Raw genomic sequence first — 17,781 nt, forward strand, 5'->3', positions numbered from 1 at the left:
CCTATGAGGAGTGTTACCCTTTTTTTCCATTTCAGTTTTTTTCCCTTAAACATCCAGCCTTATGAAACTCAAAAGCATACAAAGATGGGAACATTTTATTGGTCCTAGTATTTATTTTTCCTTTTTATGTATTTACTTCATTACATCCCAGAGGGGATCCACAGTGGCTCACAAAATTTTCTCGTTCTCCATTTTATCCTCACAACAGCCTTGTGAGGTAGGTTAAGTTGAAAGTGTGTGGCTGGCCCAAAGTCAGCTAGCAAGCTTCTATGGAAGAGCAGGGATTCAAGTCATGGTTTCCCAAATCCTAATCCAACGGTGAAGAAAGCTGACAGGAAGAAAATGGATTCATTGAAATATGGTGCTGGAGGAGAGTTTTGCAGATACCATGGACAGCCAAAAAGATAAATAAGTGGGTACTAGATCAATCAAGCCTGAATTCTACCTAGAAGCTAAAATGACAAAACTGAGGCTTTCATACTTTGGTCATACTATGAGAAGACAAGATTCTCTGGAAAAGTCAATAATGCTAGGAAAAGTGGAAGGCAGCAGGAAAAGAGGAAGACCTAAAACGAGATGGCTTGACTCAATAAAAGAAGCCACATCCTCCAGTTTGCAGAATCTGAGCAAGTCTGTTAATGATAGGATGTTTTGGAGGTCTTTCATTTATAGGGTCGACATAGGTTGGAGGCGACTTGACAGCACATAACACATACAATCCAACACTATAACTACTATTCTGCACTGGCTCTCATATTTGCTGAGAACTTGTTTTGTCTAGTGGTTAGAGAGTCAGAGTATGGCTGGGAAGAAGAGGCCCAGGGTAAAATCCCCAGTTTGTTATGTACGATTTCTCGGCCTAACCTACCTTGTACTTTTTTGTAGGATAAAATGGAGGAAAGTTGAATCATGTCAGCTGCACTGAGTTATTTAGAGGAAGGGCAGGAAGTGTAACCAAAGCCCCAGCCAGAGCAAACCATAAAACTCATGAGGAAAATCCTGATGATGTCATGGGATGGTGTCTGGTGATGTCATAGTTTCTGCTTATTTCCAGTCAAGGTTGATTCTGGCCCATGCAATTGTTTAAATTCTGCAGTAAAAGCAATACAATTCTGAAAGTGGCATAAGCAGCATGAAAAGTTGAAAGGTGGCGGCAGCATAAGAGCACAAAAAAGCAGCAGAAGAAAGCAGCAGCAAAACTCAGCCAAAGCACAGAAGAGTTTTAAGTAAGGAGCTCATAATCGGAGGACATGTGTTCAGAATGCCCAGAAAGAAGCACTGATTTCTGGGAGTTGTGTCAAGCACCTAAGCCTGGTGTTCCTAACCCATTCTTACAAGATGTGGTGTTGACACTCAACCTTTGGCTTCTTTCCTGTTTCCCACCTAGGTGAGAAGAGGAAGCTACCTGAGAGCTTAACCCTCGAGGATGCCAAGCGGATCCGGGTGCTGGGTGATATCCCGATGGAGCTAGTGAATGAAGTGATGCTGACAATCACAGATCCAGCAGCCATGCTTGGGCCAGAGGTGCATGAAGGGGGAAGAGGGAGAAACAAACTGGACTTTGCCAACTTCAATGCTGGCCTGACAACCCCTTCCCCAGTACATCAGTTTGTTCTTTTGGAAGAATTTTGTCACTTCCTTCAGTGGAAATCACCACTGGATCCAAGGCTTAGTATTTAAGGTGCTGCAAGATTTCTGACCATTTTTTGAGGCTCTGGAAAGCCAACAGTGTAAGGGCAGTTTCCTGGGACATTCCGGAGACTCTGATGCCGAAAAAGCAGTATTATTTTTTAAGCTCACATGAATATAAAATAGTCTTTTTCCAAATTGGCTCGTGTTACTTAATTAGCAACACATGAGCTTGATGGGGAATCAAAGGTTGGAAAATGCTTGGCTGTGCAGGAAAAAAAGAAGAGTTTTGTGCTGAAGAAACAATTCTGGGAGTCATGTCAAGTTCTTTATCTGTATGTAGGAAAGGATGCCAATAAGTTTTTGCGCCATCCAATATTGAATTCCATTCATGTTTTTCTTCCACCTGCAGACTAGCTTGCTCTCCGCAAATGCAGCCCGGGATGAGACGGCTCGACTGGAGGAGCGCCGTGGCATCATTGAATTCCACGTCATTGGCAACTCCCTCTCCCAGAAGTCAAACAAGAAGATCCTCATGTGGCTGGTAGGGCTGCAGAATGTATTTTCACACCAGTTGCCTCGAATGCCCAAGGAGTACATCACCCGTTTGGTCTTTGACCCGTAAGTTGGGACTGGTACCTTCTGGATCATAAAGGATTAGTATGGTGGAGACAATAGATGAGTTATGATAGTTATTTTATTTATATTGTAAGCTGCCTTGAGTTCCTGCAAGGCAGAAAGGCTAATAAATATTTTAAATAAATAAAAATAAAATAGGTCATCTGTGGAGTGGGGCCCTAGCAGGATAATACACACACACAGAACCTGGAAACAGGTAAGTAATCAGTGCAAATTAGCTCAGTAAAGACTTCTGAACGTAAACTATTGAATATTTTTGAACAAAATTATAACCAAATCAGAATGTTCAGGTGGGTAGCCATGTTAGTCTGTAGTAGCAGAATACAATTCAAGCCCAGTAGCACCTCAGCCTCCAACAAAACTTTCCAGGATATAAGCTGTTGTGAGTCAAAGCTCACTTTGTCAAATAGACATATGACAAAGTGAGTTTGACTCAAGGAAGCTTATACCCTGGGAAATTTTGTTGGCCTTCTACAGTGCTCTTGGACTCAAATTTACATCAGAATGTAAAAATGAACTGTCCATCTTCTGCAAATTGAATTCTAGTCCAACGCACAGCCTCTCTTTTCTCAGCATGTCACAAAACTGCAATTTCTAGGATTCTTTGAAGGAAACCTCAACAGTTAATAGCATTGTAAAAGTGATACACATCCAGTGCATAGAAATATAGGGCCAGATACTGGCTCAGTTCAGACATTGTGTAAAACCATAGTTTAATAAACTAACTACAGTTAGTGTGATTGTCTGAATGCAGTCCAACCCACTAACTATGGTGTTATGTGATGTAGAAATACAAACATCCAAGTTTAATCCTGGTTTTATCCTAGCTTGTTCCCCAACAGTGGCTACCCAGGCAGTGAAATCAACATTTCTTGAGGCAAACCATAATTTTGACTGCTTGTCTGCATGTTGAACCCTGGTATCACAAACTGACCATGTAAACCATGGCTTTCTGTGATGTCTGAATAAACCACCGTTAGATGTCTCCATGTTTGCAAAGATAGGAGGCATGACCAGAGTACTGTGTTCCAATCTCCTCTCTTGACTCCTAGTCTGGGTTCTTCCTTCTCTTTTTCTTCTGGATAGAAAGCACAAAACTTTGGCGCTGATCAAGGATGGACGCGTGATCGGGGGCATCTGCTTTCGAATGTTTCCAACTCAGGGATTCACGGAGATTGTCTTTTGTGCTGTGACATCCAATGAGCAAGTCAAGGTAAATTTGTGTTTGAGACACATTGTGAAGTGGGCACTGTACATTTCAATTGGAGGGAGATATTTTATAAGGTGGAAGATGGAAGAAGGCTCTAATTTCAGTGTTGAGATTCTGCAGCCTGAATACTTCAAAGGTTACAACCAGTAGGCAGCAGGTTCTACTGAGAATTACCATTTATATAATGCTTTCACTGTTCAGAGCACTTTGCAAACCTTTTCCGCTTGTAATCCTTACAACAGCTCTATAAGGTAGCCCAGTTTTGTGACCCCCATTTTGCTGATGGGGTGAGGCTGGCAGAGCGTCTAGGCTTAGGCTTCCTGGTGAGTTGGTGGCAGAGGTGAGAATTGAATCTGGTATCTCCTGGATCACAGCTCATCCTCTTAAGTCACAATGTTGTGCCACGTCTTTGAAGAAATATGGGCAAATGTATGAATTCCACATCATGCAGATTTTGGTTGTACAAAGTAATAGTCTTACCATTAACAAAGGAGGTATCTTGTGTGGCTGCACTGACCAGGAGACTAGCCAAAAGTGGGTTATTATGTACCAATGTTGATCCCTGAGATTTGAAGGGAAATTGTATTTTTAAAAGAATGTTTAATACAGAAGTGTCAAGAAACAAACTCTTAGCTGGGTAGAGCATTAGGTAAAACGGAAGGAAGCATCTTACAGGGGTGTCCTAAAAGGCAGAGGGAGTGTTTTCAAAGACTTCCATTTACTTATTTACTTACTTAACTTTGACTTTCTCCCCAGTGGGGATCCAGAGCAGCTCACCTTGATCTCTCCATTTTATCCTCACAACAACCTTGTAAGGGTCATTAGGCTGAGACTGTGTGACTTGCCCAAGGTCAATCAGTGAGCTTCCATGGCAGAATAAAGATTCAAACCTGGGCCCCACAGATCCCAGCCTGTGCCTGACACATTCTTGCCGCAGTCAGAAAATGCTGGTAATCGTTCTTCGTTGCTATAGCTTTTAACTGCCCCCCGCCCTTGCAGTTTTGGAGCCCAGTGAAGTCAGGCATTCAGTAGTGTCCTTTCTTGTGTCCAAAATCTGCACACAGATTTGAAATTATATGAAATTATACTATATTATATGAAATTTTCAAGCAAATGCAGGAGATATATAATAGAGCTGCATGCTATGTATGTATGTATAATAATGATAATGATAATATAACAACAACAACATTCGATTTATATACTGCCCTTCAGGACAACTTAATGCCCACTGAGAGCGGTTTTACAAAGTATGTCATTATTATCCCCACAACAAAACACCCTGTGAGGTGGGTGGGGCTGAGAGAGCTCCAGAGAGGTGTGACTTGCCCAAGGTCACCCCGCTGGCTTCAAGTGGAGGTGTGGGGAATCAAACCTGGCTCTCCAGATTAGAGTCCCATGTTCTTAACCACTACACCAAACTGGCTCCCATATGTCAGTACAGCTTTTTGATGTACACTAGTTTTTATATATATATATATATATATATATATATATATATATATATATATATATATGTTTCAGACATAGTGGTGTCTCAGACAGAGTGGCTAAAGAAGATTTGGATTGTGCCTCATGCTTCCTTCCTCTCCTGTCGTTCTAGGGCTATGGGACCCACCTCATGAATCACCTGAAAGAGTACCACATCAAACACAGCATCCTCTACTTCCTCACCTATGCCGATGAATACGCCATTGGCTACTTCAAGAAGCAGGTAGTGCATCTGCTGCTGACTTTGCAGTAGTTGTGTATTGTGTAGAGAGTCATACATGCAGTGGCTGCCCATCCTGGCAAAGGAAAGTGGATATTCCTCTGAGCTCTCTGCTGCTGTAAACAGCATCATAGCCAGCCCTCCAGTGGGTCGCATAGAGGACTAAGGACCGTGTCTCATTCTGTCCCACATAAGACAAAGAGACTGAAAAGGAAAGACACAGCCCTGTCTTCATTTGCTCTTTGCCTTTTGGGCCCTCTTCTGTGGGCTGTACCACTTGCTGTGGGGTAGTCCATGGCTGAATGTTCGTCTCTGAAAAAAGCACTCCTCCATGTCATGGACTTCCCCGATGTCTGGCTTTCTAGGGTGTGTGTGTGTGTGTGAGGAATGGTGGTAACAGTATTCATCTATGTCAACCTTCCAACTCTAGTCTAAAAACTGGTACAGCCCAAACACAAGTAGGTCACCTTCATGAGGACTAATCCTCTAGAATGTGCAGCCCCTTATGTCTCAATTTGTGACGGTTGGAGGGCAGCACCCTCTCAATCCCAGACCTCGTTCCTTCTAGTGAAGTGATTTTAACCCCTCCTCTCTTAATGCTGAGGCTGGAGAGACTTCCTGCAAAGGACACGGGAGGGCGCCTACTGGGTCCGGGAGTATGATCCGAGAACCCCAGCCTCTGACACCTACTAGAAATTAAGAGAGCCCATAAAATTATTTCCAGGCTGTAGCCCTAAGAATCTTACTCATAGATGGGACCTTCATTGCTCTCGAGATGCTCCACTATGCCTGTAATGTCTACAGTAATCAGTGTCAGAAACATTTCAGGTACATTACAGATATCCACACATGTGCAGGAGAGTTTCTCAGTAATGAAGAGCATGGAAGGAGTGCTAAATCCATATGCTGGAGACCTGCTTTGACTTGGGTGCTTTTTTCTTCCATAAGGAATAGAGGCTTTAGGCTGCTGATTAACATCTCTCTGAATTTGTTCTCCAGTTATATATGCTTATTTTAATATAACACATGTAATGGGTTTTTATGTAACAGTGCTGGTAATATTTATTTATTTACATTGTTTATAGTCTTCCTTTCTCACTGAGTCTCAAGGCGGATTACACAGTGTCAGTCAATGCAATCAGTGGCTGAGACAAGCAATAACAGTGCAATAGAATATGGGGATTTCAGACATTTGAAAACATGCAGGAATCCGATACAAAGCTGGAACAACGTGTTGCATGCCAAACTGGGTGGCAGATCAGCTAGCAAACAGAAATGAAGTGGTTGACTCTGAGAAGCCTCCCACCCCTTTCTTACCTTTTTCTGTTGTGCTTTTTTCTGTATTGTTAGCAGTTTTGGGTCCCCATTGAGGAGAAAAGCAGAATCTAAATTAATTAAATGAATATATTAAATAAAAATAATGCCTTAAGGTGGGACGGGAGAAACCAACTGCAGCACAGATTCTGTTCCTTAGTAACTTCTGAAAGTTGTTATTGGACTTGTGGCTTTTTCCCCCTCTCCTCTGGTTCCAGGGTTTCTCCAAAGACATTAAAGTCCCCAAGAGCCGGTACCTGGGCTACATCAAGGACTATGAGGGGGCCACCTTGATGGAATGTGAACTGAACCCTCGGATTCCTTACACGGAGCTCTCTCACATCATTAAGAAGCAAAAAGAGGTGGGGAGAGAGGGAGGGGCCGTAGAATTGCATCCGATTTGTCCTGGCAGCTTGATGCACCGATAGAGTGGTTTGGGGGGGGGGTGTCACTTTTTTTGTTTATGGAAAGGAAGCCTGCCTCATCCCGAAGCCTTCTGAAAATGTACAGTCTGATGGCATTTGTGTACAGCTGGAATCCAATATTAGAATTTCAGTGTCCCAGGAATGGTCTTCTCTTCAGGGCTGTGGTTCATGATCTGCCATATAGCTGGGTCCCCAAGAATACAGGTCCTGGGCAATGGGATTCATTACAGTCTCTTGTAGCTAGAACAGCACAAATGTCAATAATATTCAGGCTGTATTTCCAAAAGGAGTGACAGGTGTCTCTGGAAGGAGACGTTCAGCTATTGGGACCCCAGCTATGTGCAGGTCTGGAGCTGGGACTTCCTTGCAGCTAAACTGGCTCCATTGCCCCTCCCTTTTAAAATTATAGTTCTCCGCCCACCCACCACAAACAGCATCACCTGCTCCACTCCCTTCCTTGTTCGGTGGGTCACATCCCTTCCCTGCTTCTATATAAACTTTTTCCTGCCCACAGATTTTGACCTGATTCTCACTGAGATGTATCACTTCAGACAAGGGACTCGCATGACTGAATGTTGTTCCATACCTGAAAAGTTCCTTGCATGTAGAAAACTAATCTCTTAGGGATATGGTTAGGCTAGAACCTTTCTCTTTGGTCTACACTCTTTCTGTATGGAGGCAACTTTGTTTGAACAGAGGAGCACTCTCATCAGATGAGCTCCCCAATGCAGTGTGAAATGGTACTATTCAAAACCCTAGCTTGCCATCTCAGGAAGAACAAGGCTTTTGTCTGTTCAGTAAAGTGGCTCAGAATCCAGCAACTTGCCTGGTTTCTCCTCTCTGTTTCTCTCCACCTTCTCTCTTCTCCCCCACAGTACTAGATGTATGGTGTACCCTACTCTGCCTTGGAGCTGACTCTAGGGTTTCTTTCCTAACTAAATAAGGGCCTCTTACTCATTTATTTGCTTCATTTATTCTCCTTCTTTCTCCCTAGTGGGGATCCAAAGCAGCTGTCATTGGTCTCCACTCCTCTGTTTTATCATCCTTATAACAACCGTGTGAGGTAGGCTGAGAGAGTATGACTGGCCCAAAGTCACCCAGCAAGCTTCCATGGAGCTGTAGTGATCTGAACCTGGGTCTCTCAGATCTGAGTCCAACAGACTAACTTAAAAAGATCCTCTCAGGCAGTTGTGTCTGTCCTGCCGCTTGACATCCCCTCCCTTCGCCTACCTGGCCTTGACCCTGCAGGGACATGTTGGACGGAGACAGTCCAAGGCATCTGAGTTACTCTTTTTTTTTTAAATTCTGTAGATTATCAAGAAGCTGATAGAGCGGAAGCAGGCCCAGATCCGCAAGGTCTACCCCGGCCTCACGTGCTTCAAAGAGGGCATCCGGCACATTCCTATCGAAAGCGTTCCAGGCATCCGTGAGTCGAGCAGGGATGGGGCCGGACAGTCTTTTGGGGATGTTCCACATTTTAAAAAGTTTGGCAGGTGGGGCGGGGAGTGATGGAAATAAAAGTAGGGCAAATATGTGGCTTGTGGTAATGGACCAAGTAAACTTCAGTAGGGTATTTCAAGAATAGAAGAACGTTATGTGCCTGGTTCCCCTGACTTTCCACTAAGGAGCTTAGGGTGAGATAGATTCTCCATTTCTCCTGTGTTCCTCGCAATGACCTTGTGAGGTAGGTTAGATTGAGAACAAGTATGGCCCAGGATCATCCAGTGAGTTTCATTTTTTTAGTAGAGATTTGAACTTGGGTCTCCCCGGCCCTAGAATGACACTCTAACCACTATACAACACTGTCTTCTCATTTCTCTTGAGTATCAGGTCTAGAGACTGATTACTGGAAGGTTGTGAATCTGAACAGTCTTAGTTGGCAGTACTAGCTTAATCACTAGCACTTTTCTTGTCATGGCTCTGGATTCATTTGGAATAATGGGATTCTTCCTCTCTTCCAGGGGAGACGGGATGGAAGCCTATGGGAAAAGAGAAAGGGTAACATTTGTCTACTTCTCTTTGCATTGTAATACTTCTCTCTGGGGCAATATACATACACAACAGCTGTAGGGGTAAAAGTGGCTTACAACATCCTTCTCCCCGCCTCCATTTTTTCTCTCCACAACGACAACCTAATCTACCTCACAAAAATCCTGAGAAGTCGGTTGGGATGAGAGTGCGTGGCCCAGGCTCACCCAGTTTGCTTTCCTGTCGGAGTGGGGATTCAGACTTGGATCTCCTGGATCCTAGCCTGATATTCTTAATGATTACACCACTTTGACCTTCCCCAAACTTGCCTCCTAGCACTAGTATTCGGAGGTTTACTGCCTCTGGGTGTGGAGGTTCTTTGTAGTCACCATCTTTAAATAGTTGTCAGCCATAACTTTGGGTGGGGATTATAACTGAGCAAAATTCTATCCCAGAGCGTTATGCCTGCTGTTATCCCTGGTGTAGTGGGAAAATGGCAATCCTGGGGTATTATATGGTGAGGTGAAGTTATATTAAAGGACGCATAACATAATTAACCTCCGTTTTCTCCTCATAGCATCCCTGTGAGAGAAATTGACTGGCCCAAGATCAGTCAGTAAGCGTCATAATGGACTGGGGATTTGAACCTGGGTCTCACTGGTCCTAGTCTGACACTCTTGACAATTACACCATATTGACTCTCTTTCCTCCCTGCTTTCTCTCTTCCTGCCATGAGACCTTGGCCTGGCTTAGAAGGTTGCTTGCATAGATTCATATAAAGCCCTTAGATCGCTTTAAAGCACAGTATGAATACCACATATAATTATTTAAGGGAGATTATCTACCTATCCCATTTTTAATGCCTCCCTTCCTCCAAGGTGCTCTGGGCAGCATACATAGTTTCTGCCCCTGTTCCATACTTTAGCCTCACAACAACCCTGTGAGGTAGGTTAGGCTGACTGACCCTAAGCATTATCCAGGGAATTTCATGGCTGAGTAGGGATTTGACCTGAGGTCACCTCAATCAAAGTCCAGCCCTCTTTGTTGCTACCCTACGCTGGCTCCAGTAGGCCCCAGTTGATGAGATCAAGCCCATTCCAGCATCTACAAACAGCTGTTGATTAAATTACTATGTACCAAGCTGTCCTGGTGCATTGTGGGAGTTGGGGTACATCTTTCCCCTTGGCTAACATCATCCCCTGTGATGCACCCTGGCTGCTTGATGGATCATCCACAGTTGTCATATAACTTGTAAGAAGCTACATTGGGGATTTATAAAGGTCTCTTTCCTAGCTTTGCAAAAAGGAATGGGGGGGATGCTTCCTGAGCTTTTTCAGTGGGCATGTGGGACATTGCAGCCAAGTAGTGTTGCCATTTCTAGAGGGGGGCAGGAGGTGTAGGGAAGTTAAGTCTTTCATAGCAGCTGACTTGGATTCTCTGTCTTTCAGGAAGGAACTCAAAGATCCAGACCAGTTGTATACCACTTTGAAAAATCTCCTAGCACAAATCAAGGTGACTTGGCCTTGGGGGGGATGTTGGGAGGATTTGTCTCATGCAGTGATCCCCTGCATGGTGCCTGCCACTGTGTTTGCCTGGCCTGGTTTTCTTCCACTTCTCTGAAACAGCAGTTACTTCCGAAGAGGCTGGGAGGCACCACTTTTTGTCTGGAGGGAGTGTACCTTCAGAAATGTCTGAACATTTTGTGATTTTCCCTGCCAGCCATTTTATTGGGGTGGGGGAGGAGAGGGGGGTCCCTACTGCCTCTTCTTAAAATCCAAAAAGTGTCCATAGGTTTAACAAGATTGGGGATCCCTGGTCTAGACTGTTACAATAGAGTGTTGGTTGCTCTATCGGGAAAAAAGCCTTGCCTTAAAATAAGTTTTGAATTTTTCCTACAAATCTGGCATGATTTCTGAATGTGTGCAGGTAGATGGGATTTTCTATAGAGGCATTTTGGAACCTGCAAGTTAGCCATGATGCACTGATTCAGAACTTTGTTGTAAGCATAAACTGGGCACGTTTACAGGTTGCTCTCCAGGAAATACTAGTTTCCCCATTTGCTCTTAAGACATCACTCTCATTGTTGAACAGTGAAAACTCCCAGAACTGTGACACTGAATGTTCTGGAAGGGTTTTCCAAAGCAAATTTTAAAAGATGATGGCCTTTGGGAGTGGGACTGTCAAGGGAGACATCCCATCAATTCACCCATATTCATAATATAACATGTAAGCTGTTGAATTACACAGAATTATTCCTTAGGCTGAATGTTTTAAAAAAGTTAAAAGACAAGCTCTCTGCCAGAAACATCTTTTTATATTCAGCCGAAGGAAGAGTTCTGTGCACTCACAAAGCTTGCGTCTCATTGTGAATTTTATTTAGTTTTAATAAAAATATGCTTTATTATTCCTCTTTGGAGGATTGTTGAGACTTTACTAGCTAATAACATTGACTTTCTCCCACCTGCCAGACCCACCCCAGTGCCTGGCCTTTCATGGAACCAGTAAAGAAATCTGAGGCTCCCGATTACTATGAGATCATCCGTTTCCCCATTGGTAAGTGGCTGGATTTCACCCTCTTTATTCGAGGAGGGTGCAAATGTTTTAGACCTGCTGGGAGGGAAGGTGGAGTCGCAGTGGATATGAAAATAGTTGTTGCTCAAGGATGGCTAACCTTAGGGAAACAGTTTAGTCTATGGTTGTATTCATAATATGAAACTGGGGAATCTGACTCACTATACCAGCCAAAGTGCCCATCTAGTTCCTGCTGAGAAAAATGCTTTGGATTCCAAAGCACAGAAGTTTTCAGCTCTCGCAGATGCAAAGGTGAACTTAAAAATAAGTGTCCTATGGACCCGCTTTATACCAAGTCAAGCTGTAAGTCTGACTGACTCAGTGCTTAATATTCTGACCAGCACTGGCCCACCAGGGTGTCATTCCTAGCTCCTGCTGCTTAAGTGAAGATACAGGAGATTAACATACGTTCATAAGATAACTTAAGTACATAAAAAGAGTCCTGCTGGATCAGACCCGTGGTCTACCTAGTCCGGCATCCTGTCTCACACGGCATTCAGCCAGTTGCCCTGAAGGGCCAGCTAACAGGGCGCAAGGGATCAGGCTTTCCCCTGATGTTGCCTCCTGGTGCTGGGTATCAGAGATTTACTGCATCTGCATGTAGAGGTTCCCTTTAGTCACCATGACTAGTAGCCACTGATAGTCCTATCCTGATCCCCTTTAGAACCTTTTGCCCAAACACAACGTATTTTCTGATACAAATGCTGCCTTATACTGAGCTTTGGTACATCTAGCTCCCAACTGGCTCTTCAAGGTAGGCCCTTTCCCAGCTTTGCCACCTGTGATTCTTTCATTGGAGCTGATGGGGCATGAACCTGGAGCGTTCTGCACACAAAGCGTGTGCTGTGCCCTTGAGCTACAGCCCTTCCTGTCATCTGTGGGGCTGTTGCTCAGTGGTAGAGCATCTGCTTTGCATGCAGAAGGTCGCAGGTTCCATCCCAGCATCTCCTGTTAAAATGCTCAGGTAAGTGATATGAAAGACCCTGGAGAACTGCAGCCTATCAGAGTAGACAGTACTGACCTTGACAGAGCAGGAGTCTGACTCAGGGTGAGACAGCTTCATGTGCTCCTTAGTTTAGGGGAGAGGCTGTGACTCAGTGGCAGAGCATCTGCTTTGCATACATGCACAGAACCCAAGTCTGCATTTCAAGGATGAAGATTAGCTTGGTCTCAGTATTCATTATCAGGGGCTGTGGCTCAGCAGGAGAGCATCAGCTTTATATGCAGAAGATCGCTGGCTCAATCCCTGGCACCTCCAGTTAAAAACATCAACCTGCTAGTCAAAGCAGACAATGCCAGCCTTGAAAGACCGTGGGTCTGACCTGGAATAAGGCAGCTTTGTGAGTGTCTTTGAATTCCAGCTTCTCTCACATGTTAAAAAGGCAAGTATCCCCTAAGCTCGCCTAAAAACGACTTACTGTTTGCCTGCATTTACTCAAAGTTGCTGCCATCCCTAGGCTAATAAGATGTAGGCCGTGACTGCAGTGGCTCATGGGATGCAGTGCCAGGAAGATTACACACATGGATGGGATGCTCTTCCTGGAGGGCATTAGGCAGTGGCAAAGCTTAGCTACTGAACCAGGAGTAGAACCTGGTGCCCGCAAGTGATGTCATCACCAGCACCCATGCTGGGTTCTGCAGTCTTTTCAGTAGTTGTGCGCCTGCACTGTGTTGATGGCAGTTACCATGTCTTTGTTGCTGCCTCTTAATGTCCTCCTTTATGTGCATCACACCCCCTTCCTTCAGTGCTGGGAGTGCAAATCCTCCCAGCGCTCCACCTTACAACTGGTTCGAGACAAGGGCCATGTCCACAAGGGGTATTTGGCTCAGGTTCAATGCTGTTGGGAAGTTGGGGGGGGGGGTCCCCTGTTTCCCCACAACTTCATGGTACATTTGTGCACCTCCTAGGGTTTCCCTGGCTTTTCTCTGATCTTTCTCAGATCTGCTTTGCTGCAAAGTTTTGGGAAAGATTGCAGGAAAGCCTGGATGGCTGCCATGCAGGTGAGAAAGTTTGGACTTTCCTACCCACATGGCAGGCATTTCCCCTGACGATGTCAAGGCCATTTCTTCACTTGTTATTGTGTTACCCAAACAGGCAGTCTCTTAATTAATTGGGGGAAATTAGCTAAAGGAGACAAAACGAGAAGGGTAACTGGTATTCTCCACCAATGTTTACAGAGATTGTTCCCTTAGAGAACTGTCGAAATAAACCATCCAGATGTTCAACCAGAAAAGTTTTTATTAAAAGTGAAATGAAAGGGCAAACACACAATCATACACAGAGCACATACAAGGCTAACTAAGAGGAAATCAGGGAGGAGAGGGGAGAAAGCAATTTCAAGGAAGGCTATAACTATAGTCTCGAAGGTGGAGGTCCATGGAGGCAGCGAAACGACCAATGCTTCATGGAGAGAAGAGGAGGCCCAAACGATTTGGGGGTGTATGTCTGGGTCTCAGAAGACACACACACACTGGTGGCTAGGGATTCTAGATACAGGACAAAATGCTCCCTGGGACAAACTCACATTTTCGCCGCAAATACAATAACTTGATGGGTTTTCCAGAGGCGGAAAATGAGTGTCAACAGTGCTTGATGACCCTGTGAGTACCAGTTAGGAAAAGTAACCAGGTTTGGTGAATAGTGTTAGGTTGTACTTAATTAGGGTAAATGGGTGAGGGCAAGTGAGGCCAGGTGTGGATGAGATTAGTCAAGAGGTTCTTGGGAGGCCCCTAAATTGTGTGTCTCTCTGGGGCATGGAGGGGGTCTTTAGTCAGTCAGTCACTCTGACCCCCCTTCTAAAATATTTTCCCAGGCTCTTACCTAGATGGCCTCCATTTTATTTCATTTCAGGCCAGGCAACGTCTTGCAATTAAGATATTTGAGGAACGGTGTTTATGGTATATCTATAAACTGCCTCTCAGCGGGAGGAGGGGTCTGACTGCTAACAATTGGAAGGCAGGTTATATCAATATAACATTATAGCAATATGTATAACAGGTCCCATGACTTCCCGGCTTTCTTTTTAAAAAATATGTCTCTAGTACCTTTCATTGTGGAGATATAAGAGGAAAGGCATATCTCCATAGCAAAAGGGGCTAGAAATTTACTTTTGAAAAATGCTGGAAATGCAGGTGACCCCTATATAACAATATTAAATTGCTGAGTGGGGGTGGGGGTGGCTGATGCTGAGGGATCAGGGTGAGGAAACCTGCCACGAGAAGCCCTGTTGCTGCTGCAGCTGCCAGTACTCCACAGTGACAAGGGAGAAACCACACGTGCCTGGTCCCATGTGGAAACCACCAGCTGCAGAACTGGCAGGGTGTGTATTCTGTAATTCTGCAGTTTTCCCCTCAAATGCCATCCTTCCTCCTTTTCTTAAATGTTGTCCTCATTTTGCAGACCTCAAGACGATGACTGAGCGCTTGAAGAACCGCTACTACGTCACTAAGAAGCTTTTCATTGCCGACCTACAGCGCATCATCACCAACTGCCGTGAATACAACCCATCTGAGAGCGACTACTGTAAGTGTGCCAACACCCTGGAGAAGTTCTTCTACTTCAAGCTCAAAGAAGGGGGGCTCATCGACAAGTAGGGAGCACCAGACCCCACCTCACCCCTGCCCCTGAGGGACTTCCACCTCCACTCTTCCATCTTGTCAAAAACTCTTCTGGCTCATGAAGAGCCGGACTTTTTCCTTGCTGCCTTCTGCCGCGTCTCACGCACAAATCCAGATGTGGGTGGCTGGATCTGAGGGGGTTTTCCCCTGATGTGATTGGAGAAGCGGGGTGGGGACATAGATATTGTCTCATCCTTACCCCTCCAACAGACCGGGATGTGCAACCTTAGCCGTGTTAATTTCTGAGCCTTATCACTCCGTCCATTGGGTCTTCCTTTCCAGAAGAGAGTAACTGGGAGTACTTCTGAATCCTTGTGTTGATATTAGGGATCTAATGAGGGTCCCATTACAGTCATCCCCCCTCCTTTGTCCCTCCAGACTTGATTTTTCTCTCATTCCCTACATCCCAACCTGGGGAGAATTTTGTGGGCCTACACTCCGTCCCTTGCTTTTTCAATTTCAGCCATTTCCTCTTGACGTGTGAATGTAGAGATGAAGGGTTAAAAAGGGGCCATGGGAAGGAGGGCATTCCACAGATTCAAGCAATAGGGAATTTCTCCTCAGTTAAGCACAACTGGAGAGGAATTATCTGGACTGGTGCCTTCCTCTTGGCCTGTTCGTGGTGTCCCATAGGTGTCTTCGCTGCTGCACTTCCTACAAAGAGAAGGAACCTTTTAAGCCTCAGGCAAAATTGGATCTGGTTCCAGGAGGTAGGTGATAGAGCAAAGTGGAAGAAAAGGACAGGAAGGTCCTTCCAGGCCTTCATTGATCACATTGAGCCTAGTTGCCAGCCATTGATCTTAGCCCTCAGACAAAGCTGAGGTGGGACTATTTTTAGTGGTGGCAGGTTGAAGGCTCCCTCCCCTCCCCCATATCCTGCCATTACTGAGTATTTTCTCTTAACCACGACACCAAACTGGCTCAAGCCTTCATTACTGAGTATTTTCTGAGAGGGTTACTGTGCTGACTCCAGAGTTGAGGCTATGTATGTTTTTCAAAGTTTGACTCTTTTCATGGGACACTTGCAGATATCCCGTTATAGACATGCCTGACACCCTGTTCATCTCCTCTCCCCACAACTTCTGAATCATTCCTAATTATTTCCCCCTATCACCATGCACTGACTAATCTCCTCAGCCCATCTGAACAATGCCGCCAACTGAGACGGTTGTTTCTGCACTTGGGCCTCTTGCCCTCATCTATGAAAACAAGCCAGGCCTTTTTCCTTCTAAGATTGGTGCTTCCTTGGAGTGCATCTGTGGCTTTAGTTCCCCAGCACCCCACACACAACACGTGTCTCTTTTGCAGGCTGTGCGGTTTTGTTTCGTGAAGGAGCATCCAGTTTTGGTTCTTTAACCAGAAATTCGTGCATTGCCCAATGACTTATGATAAATTAGCAAGTGTACACACCTGCTTATCTCTCATGCAGTTTTTTGGACGGTTAATAGCTGTGCCACTTTATGGAAAAATTAAAATAACTTTTTTCCTTGCTTTGAAGAATCATCTGTAGTAGCTGTACCTTTCGCTCTATGAGTGGTTAACACTAACCCCATAAGAATTATAGAATTGTCACTATATAGTAGAGTTGTGGAGGAGTACATATGAAAAACACTGAATGGTAAAGAATATCGTTGGTAGTGAGCTAGCTGCCCTCTTCTTTTCACAACCTTCTGCACTGCCTGAAACCAGAGAGAAAATGAAAAGGTTTGCTGCCTCATTTGATTCGCTTCTCTCTCCCTTCTTGCATCTTTATTCAACTGAGCCATTTCAGGAAGTGGGGAATGGAGAGGCCGCATGCCACTGATTCAGTAGCCAGTAATTGATACAAACTCCACTTTGCTTCCTGCCTGTTATGATCCGTCCGGCAGGAACCCATAACTGTGGCTGGAGCTAAGTAGCTGTCTCTGGAAGCCCCCTTTTGCCTGGATGCATGTGTCCAGTGACCTGATCTAGGTTTGGTGCAGAACATAACCTCCCATTGCAGTCGAAGCATCTGTGAGTACGAATCAAAGCAGCATCTTTTGGTCACAATGGGAACAAGGTTAAGCTCTTCCCATTTGGCCCCAGCCCTTCAACTTTGTTCAAACTCATTCTCTCACCCCCCCCCCCTTTCCTTTTGTTACGAGAGAGGTTTGCTCCATATGCCTCCAAAGGAACCCTGTAATAGGGAAATGGCGAGGAGGAAGTATTTCAGTGATGTTCCAGCTGCCTTCTCTTAAGTGACTGTTGCCTTATTATCTCCACCACATTTTGTGTGCTTAATCTATACAATTGCAGAGCCTCACTCTGCCATTTTGGGCCTTTCAGCAACGTTGCCATTCCATTTTTTTTAACATTTGAAAGGGGAAAAAAATAAAGAACATATCTGCAATAAAAAGAGTGCTGCTTTCTTTTTTTCTTTTTCATATTATATGCAAAAATCATGAGTTTTGTGCTTAACTATTGTATTTAAATGTTTTACTAGCTTAGGGCCTTTGGTAAATTTAATGTGGAAGCAGGGTCTTCTTGGGTCTAGTCTAATGGTTATTTTGTAGACAAATTTGATCTCTTAGAGCACAAGTCTACAAAGTTTTGAGCCTGAGGGGCACCTTTGGAAATCCCACATGGCCTGGTGGACGGAACAACAAAATGGCTGCCACAAAATAGCTGCCACAGGAGGCAGAATCAGCCACAGAAAGGGTGCCACAGTCACCTTC

At 44.7% G+C, this 17,781-nt stretch overlaps 1 protein-coding gene across 1 annotated transcript in view; it reads left to right on the top strand.

Annotated features, from left to right (window-relative positions):
• KAT2A (lysine acetyltransferase 2A) overlaps positions 1–17,462 on the top strand; it is a 31,749-nt gene extending 14,287 nt beyond the window's left edge. Inside the window, exons 9-18 of the mRNA XM_054995497.1 lie at positions 1,388–1,524; positions 2,042–2,250; positions 3,355–3,481; positions 5,082–5,192; positions 6,722–6,865; positions 8,240–8,354; positions 8,890–8,926; positions 10,345–10,408; positions 11,365–11,449; positions 14,868–17,462. Of these exons, the coding sequence (XP_054851472.1) occupies positions 1,388–1,524; positions 2,042–2,250; positions 3,355–3,481; positions 5,082–5,192; positions 6,722–6,865; positions 8,240–8,354; positions 8,890–8,926; positions 10,345–10,408; positions 11,365–11,449; positions 14,868–15,061 (1,223 nt within the window). The 3' untranslated portion in view covers positions 15,062–17,462. The remainder of the gene's footprint in view (positions 1–1,387; positions 1,525–2,041; positions 2,251–3,354; positions 3,482–5,081; positions 5,193–6,721; positions 6,866–8,239; positions 8,355–8,889; positions 8,927–10,344; positions 10,409–11,364; positions 11,450–14,867) is intronic.
• The last annotated feature ends 319 nt before the right edge of the window (positions 17,463–17,781 follow it).

The sequence above is a fragment of the Eublepharis macularius genome, chromosome 12 (genome assembly GCF_028583425.1).
Source record: "Eublepharis macularius isolate TG4126 chromosome 12, MPM_Emac_v1.0, whole genome shotgun sequence".
In the NCBI taxonomy this organism is placed as follows: domain Eukaryota; kingdom Metazoa; phylum Chordata; class Lepidosauria; order Squamata; family Eublepharidae; genus Eublepharis; species Eublepharis macularius.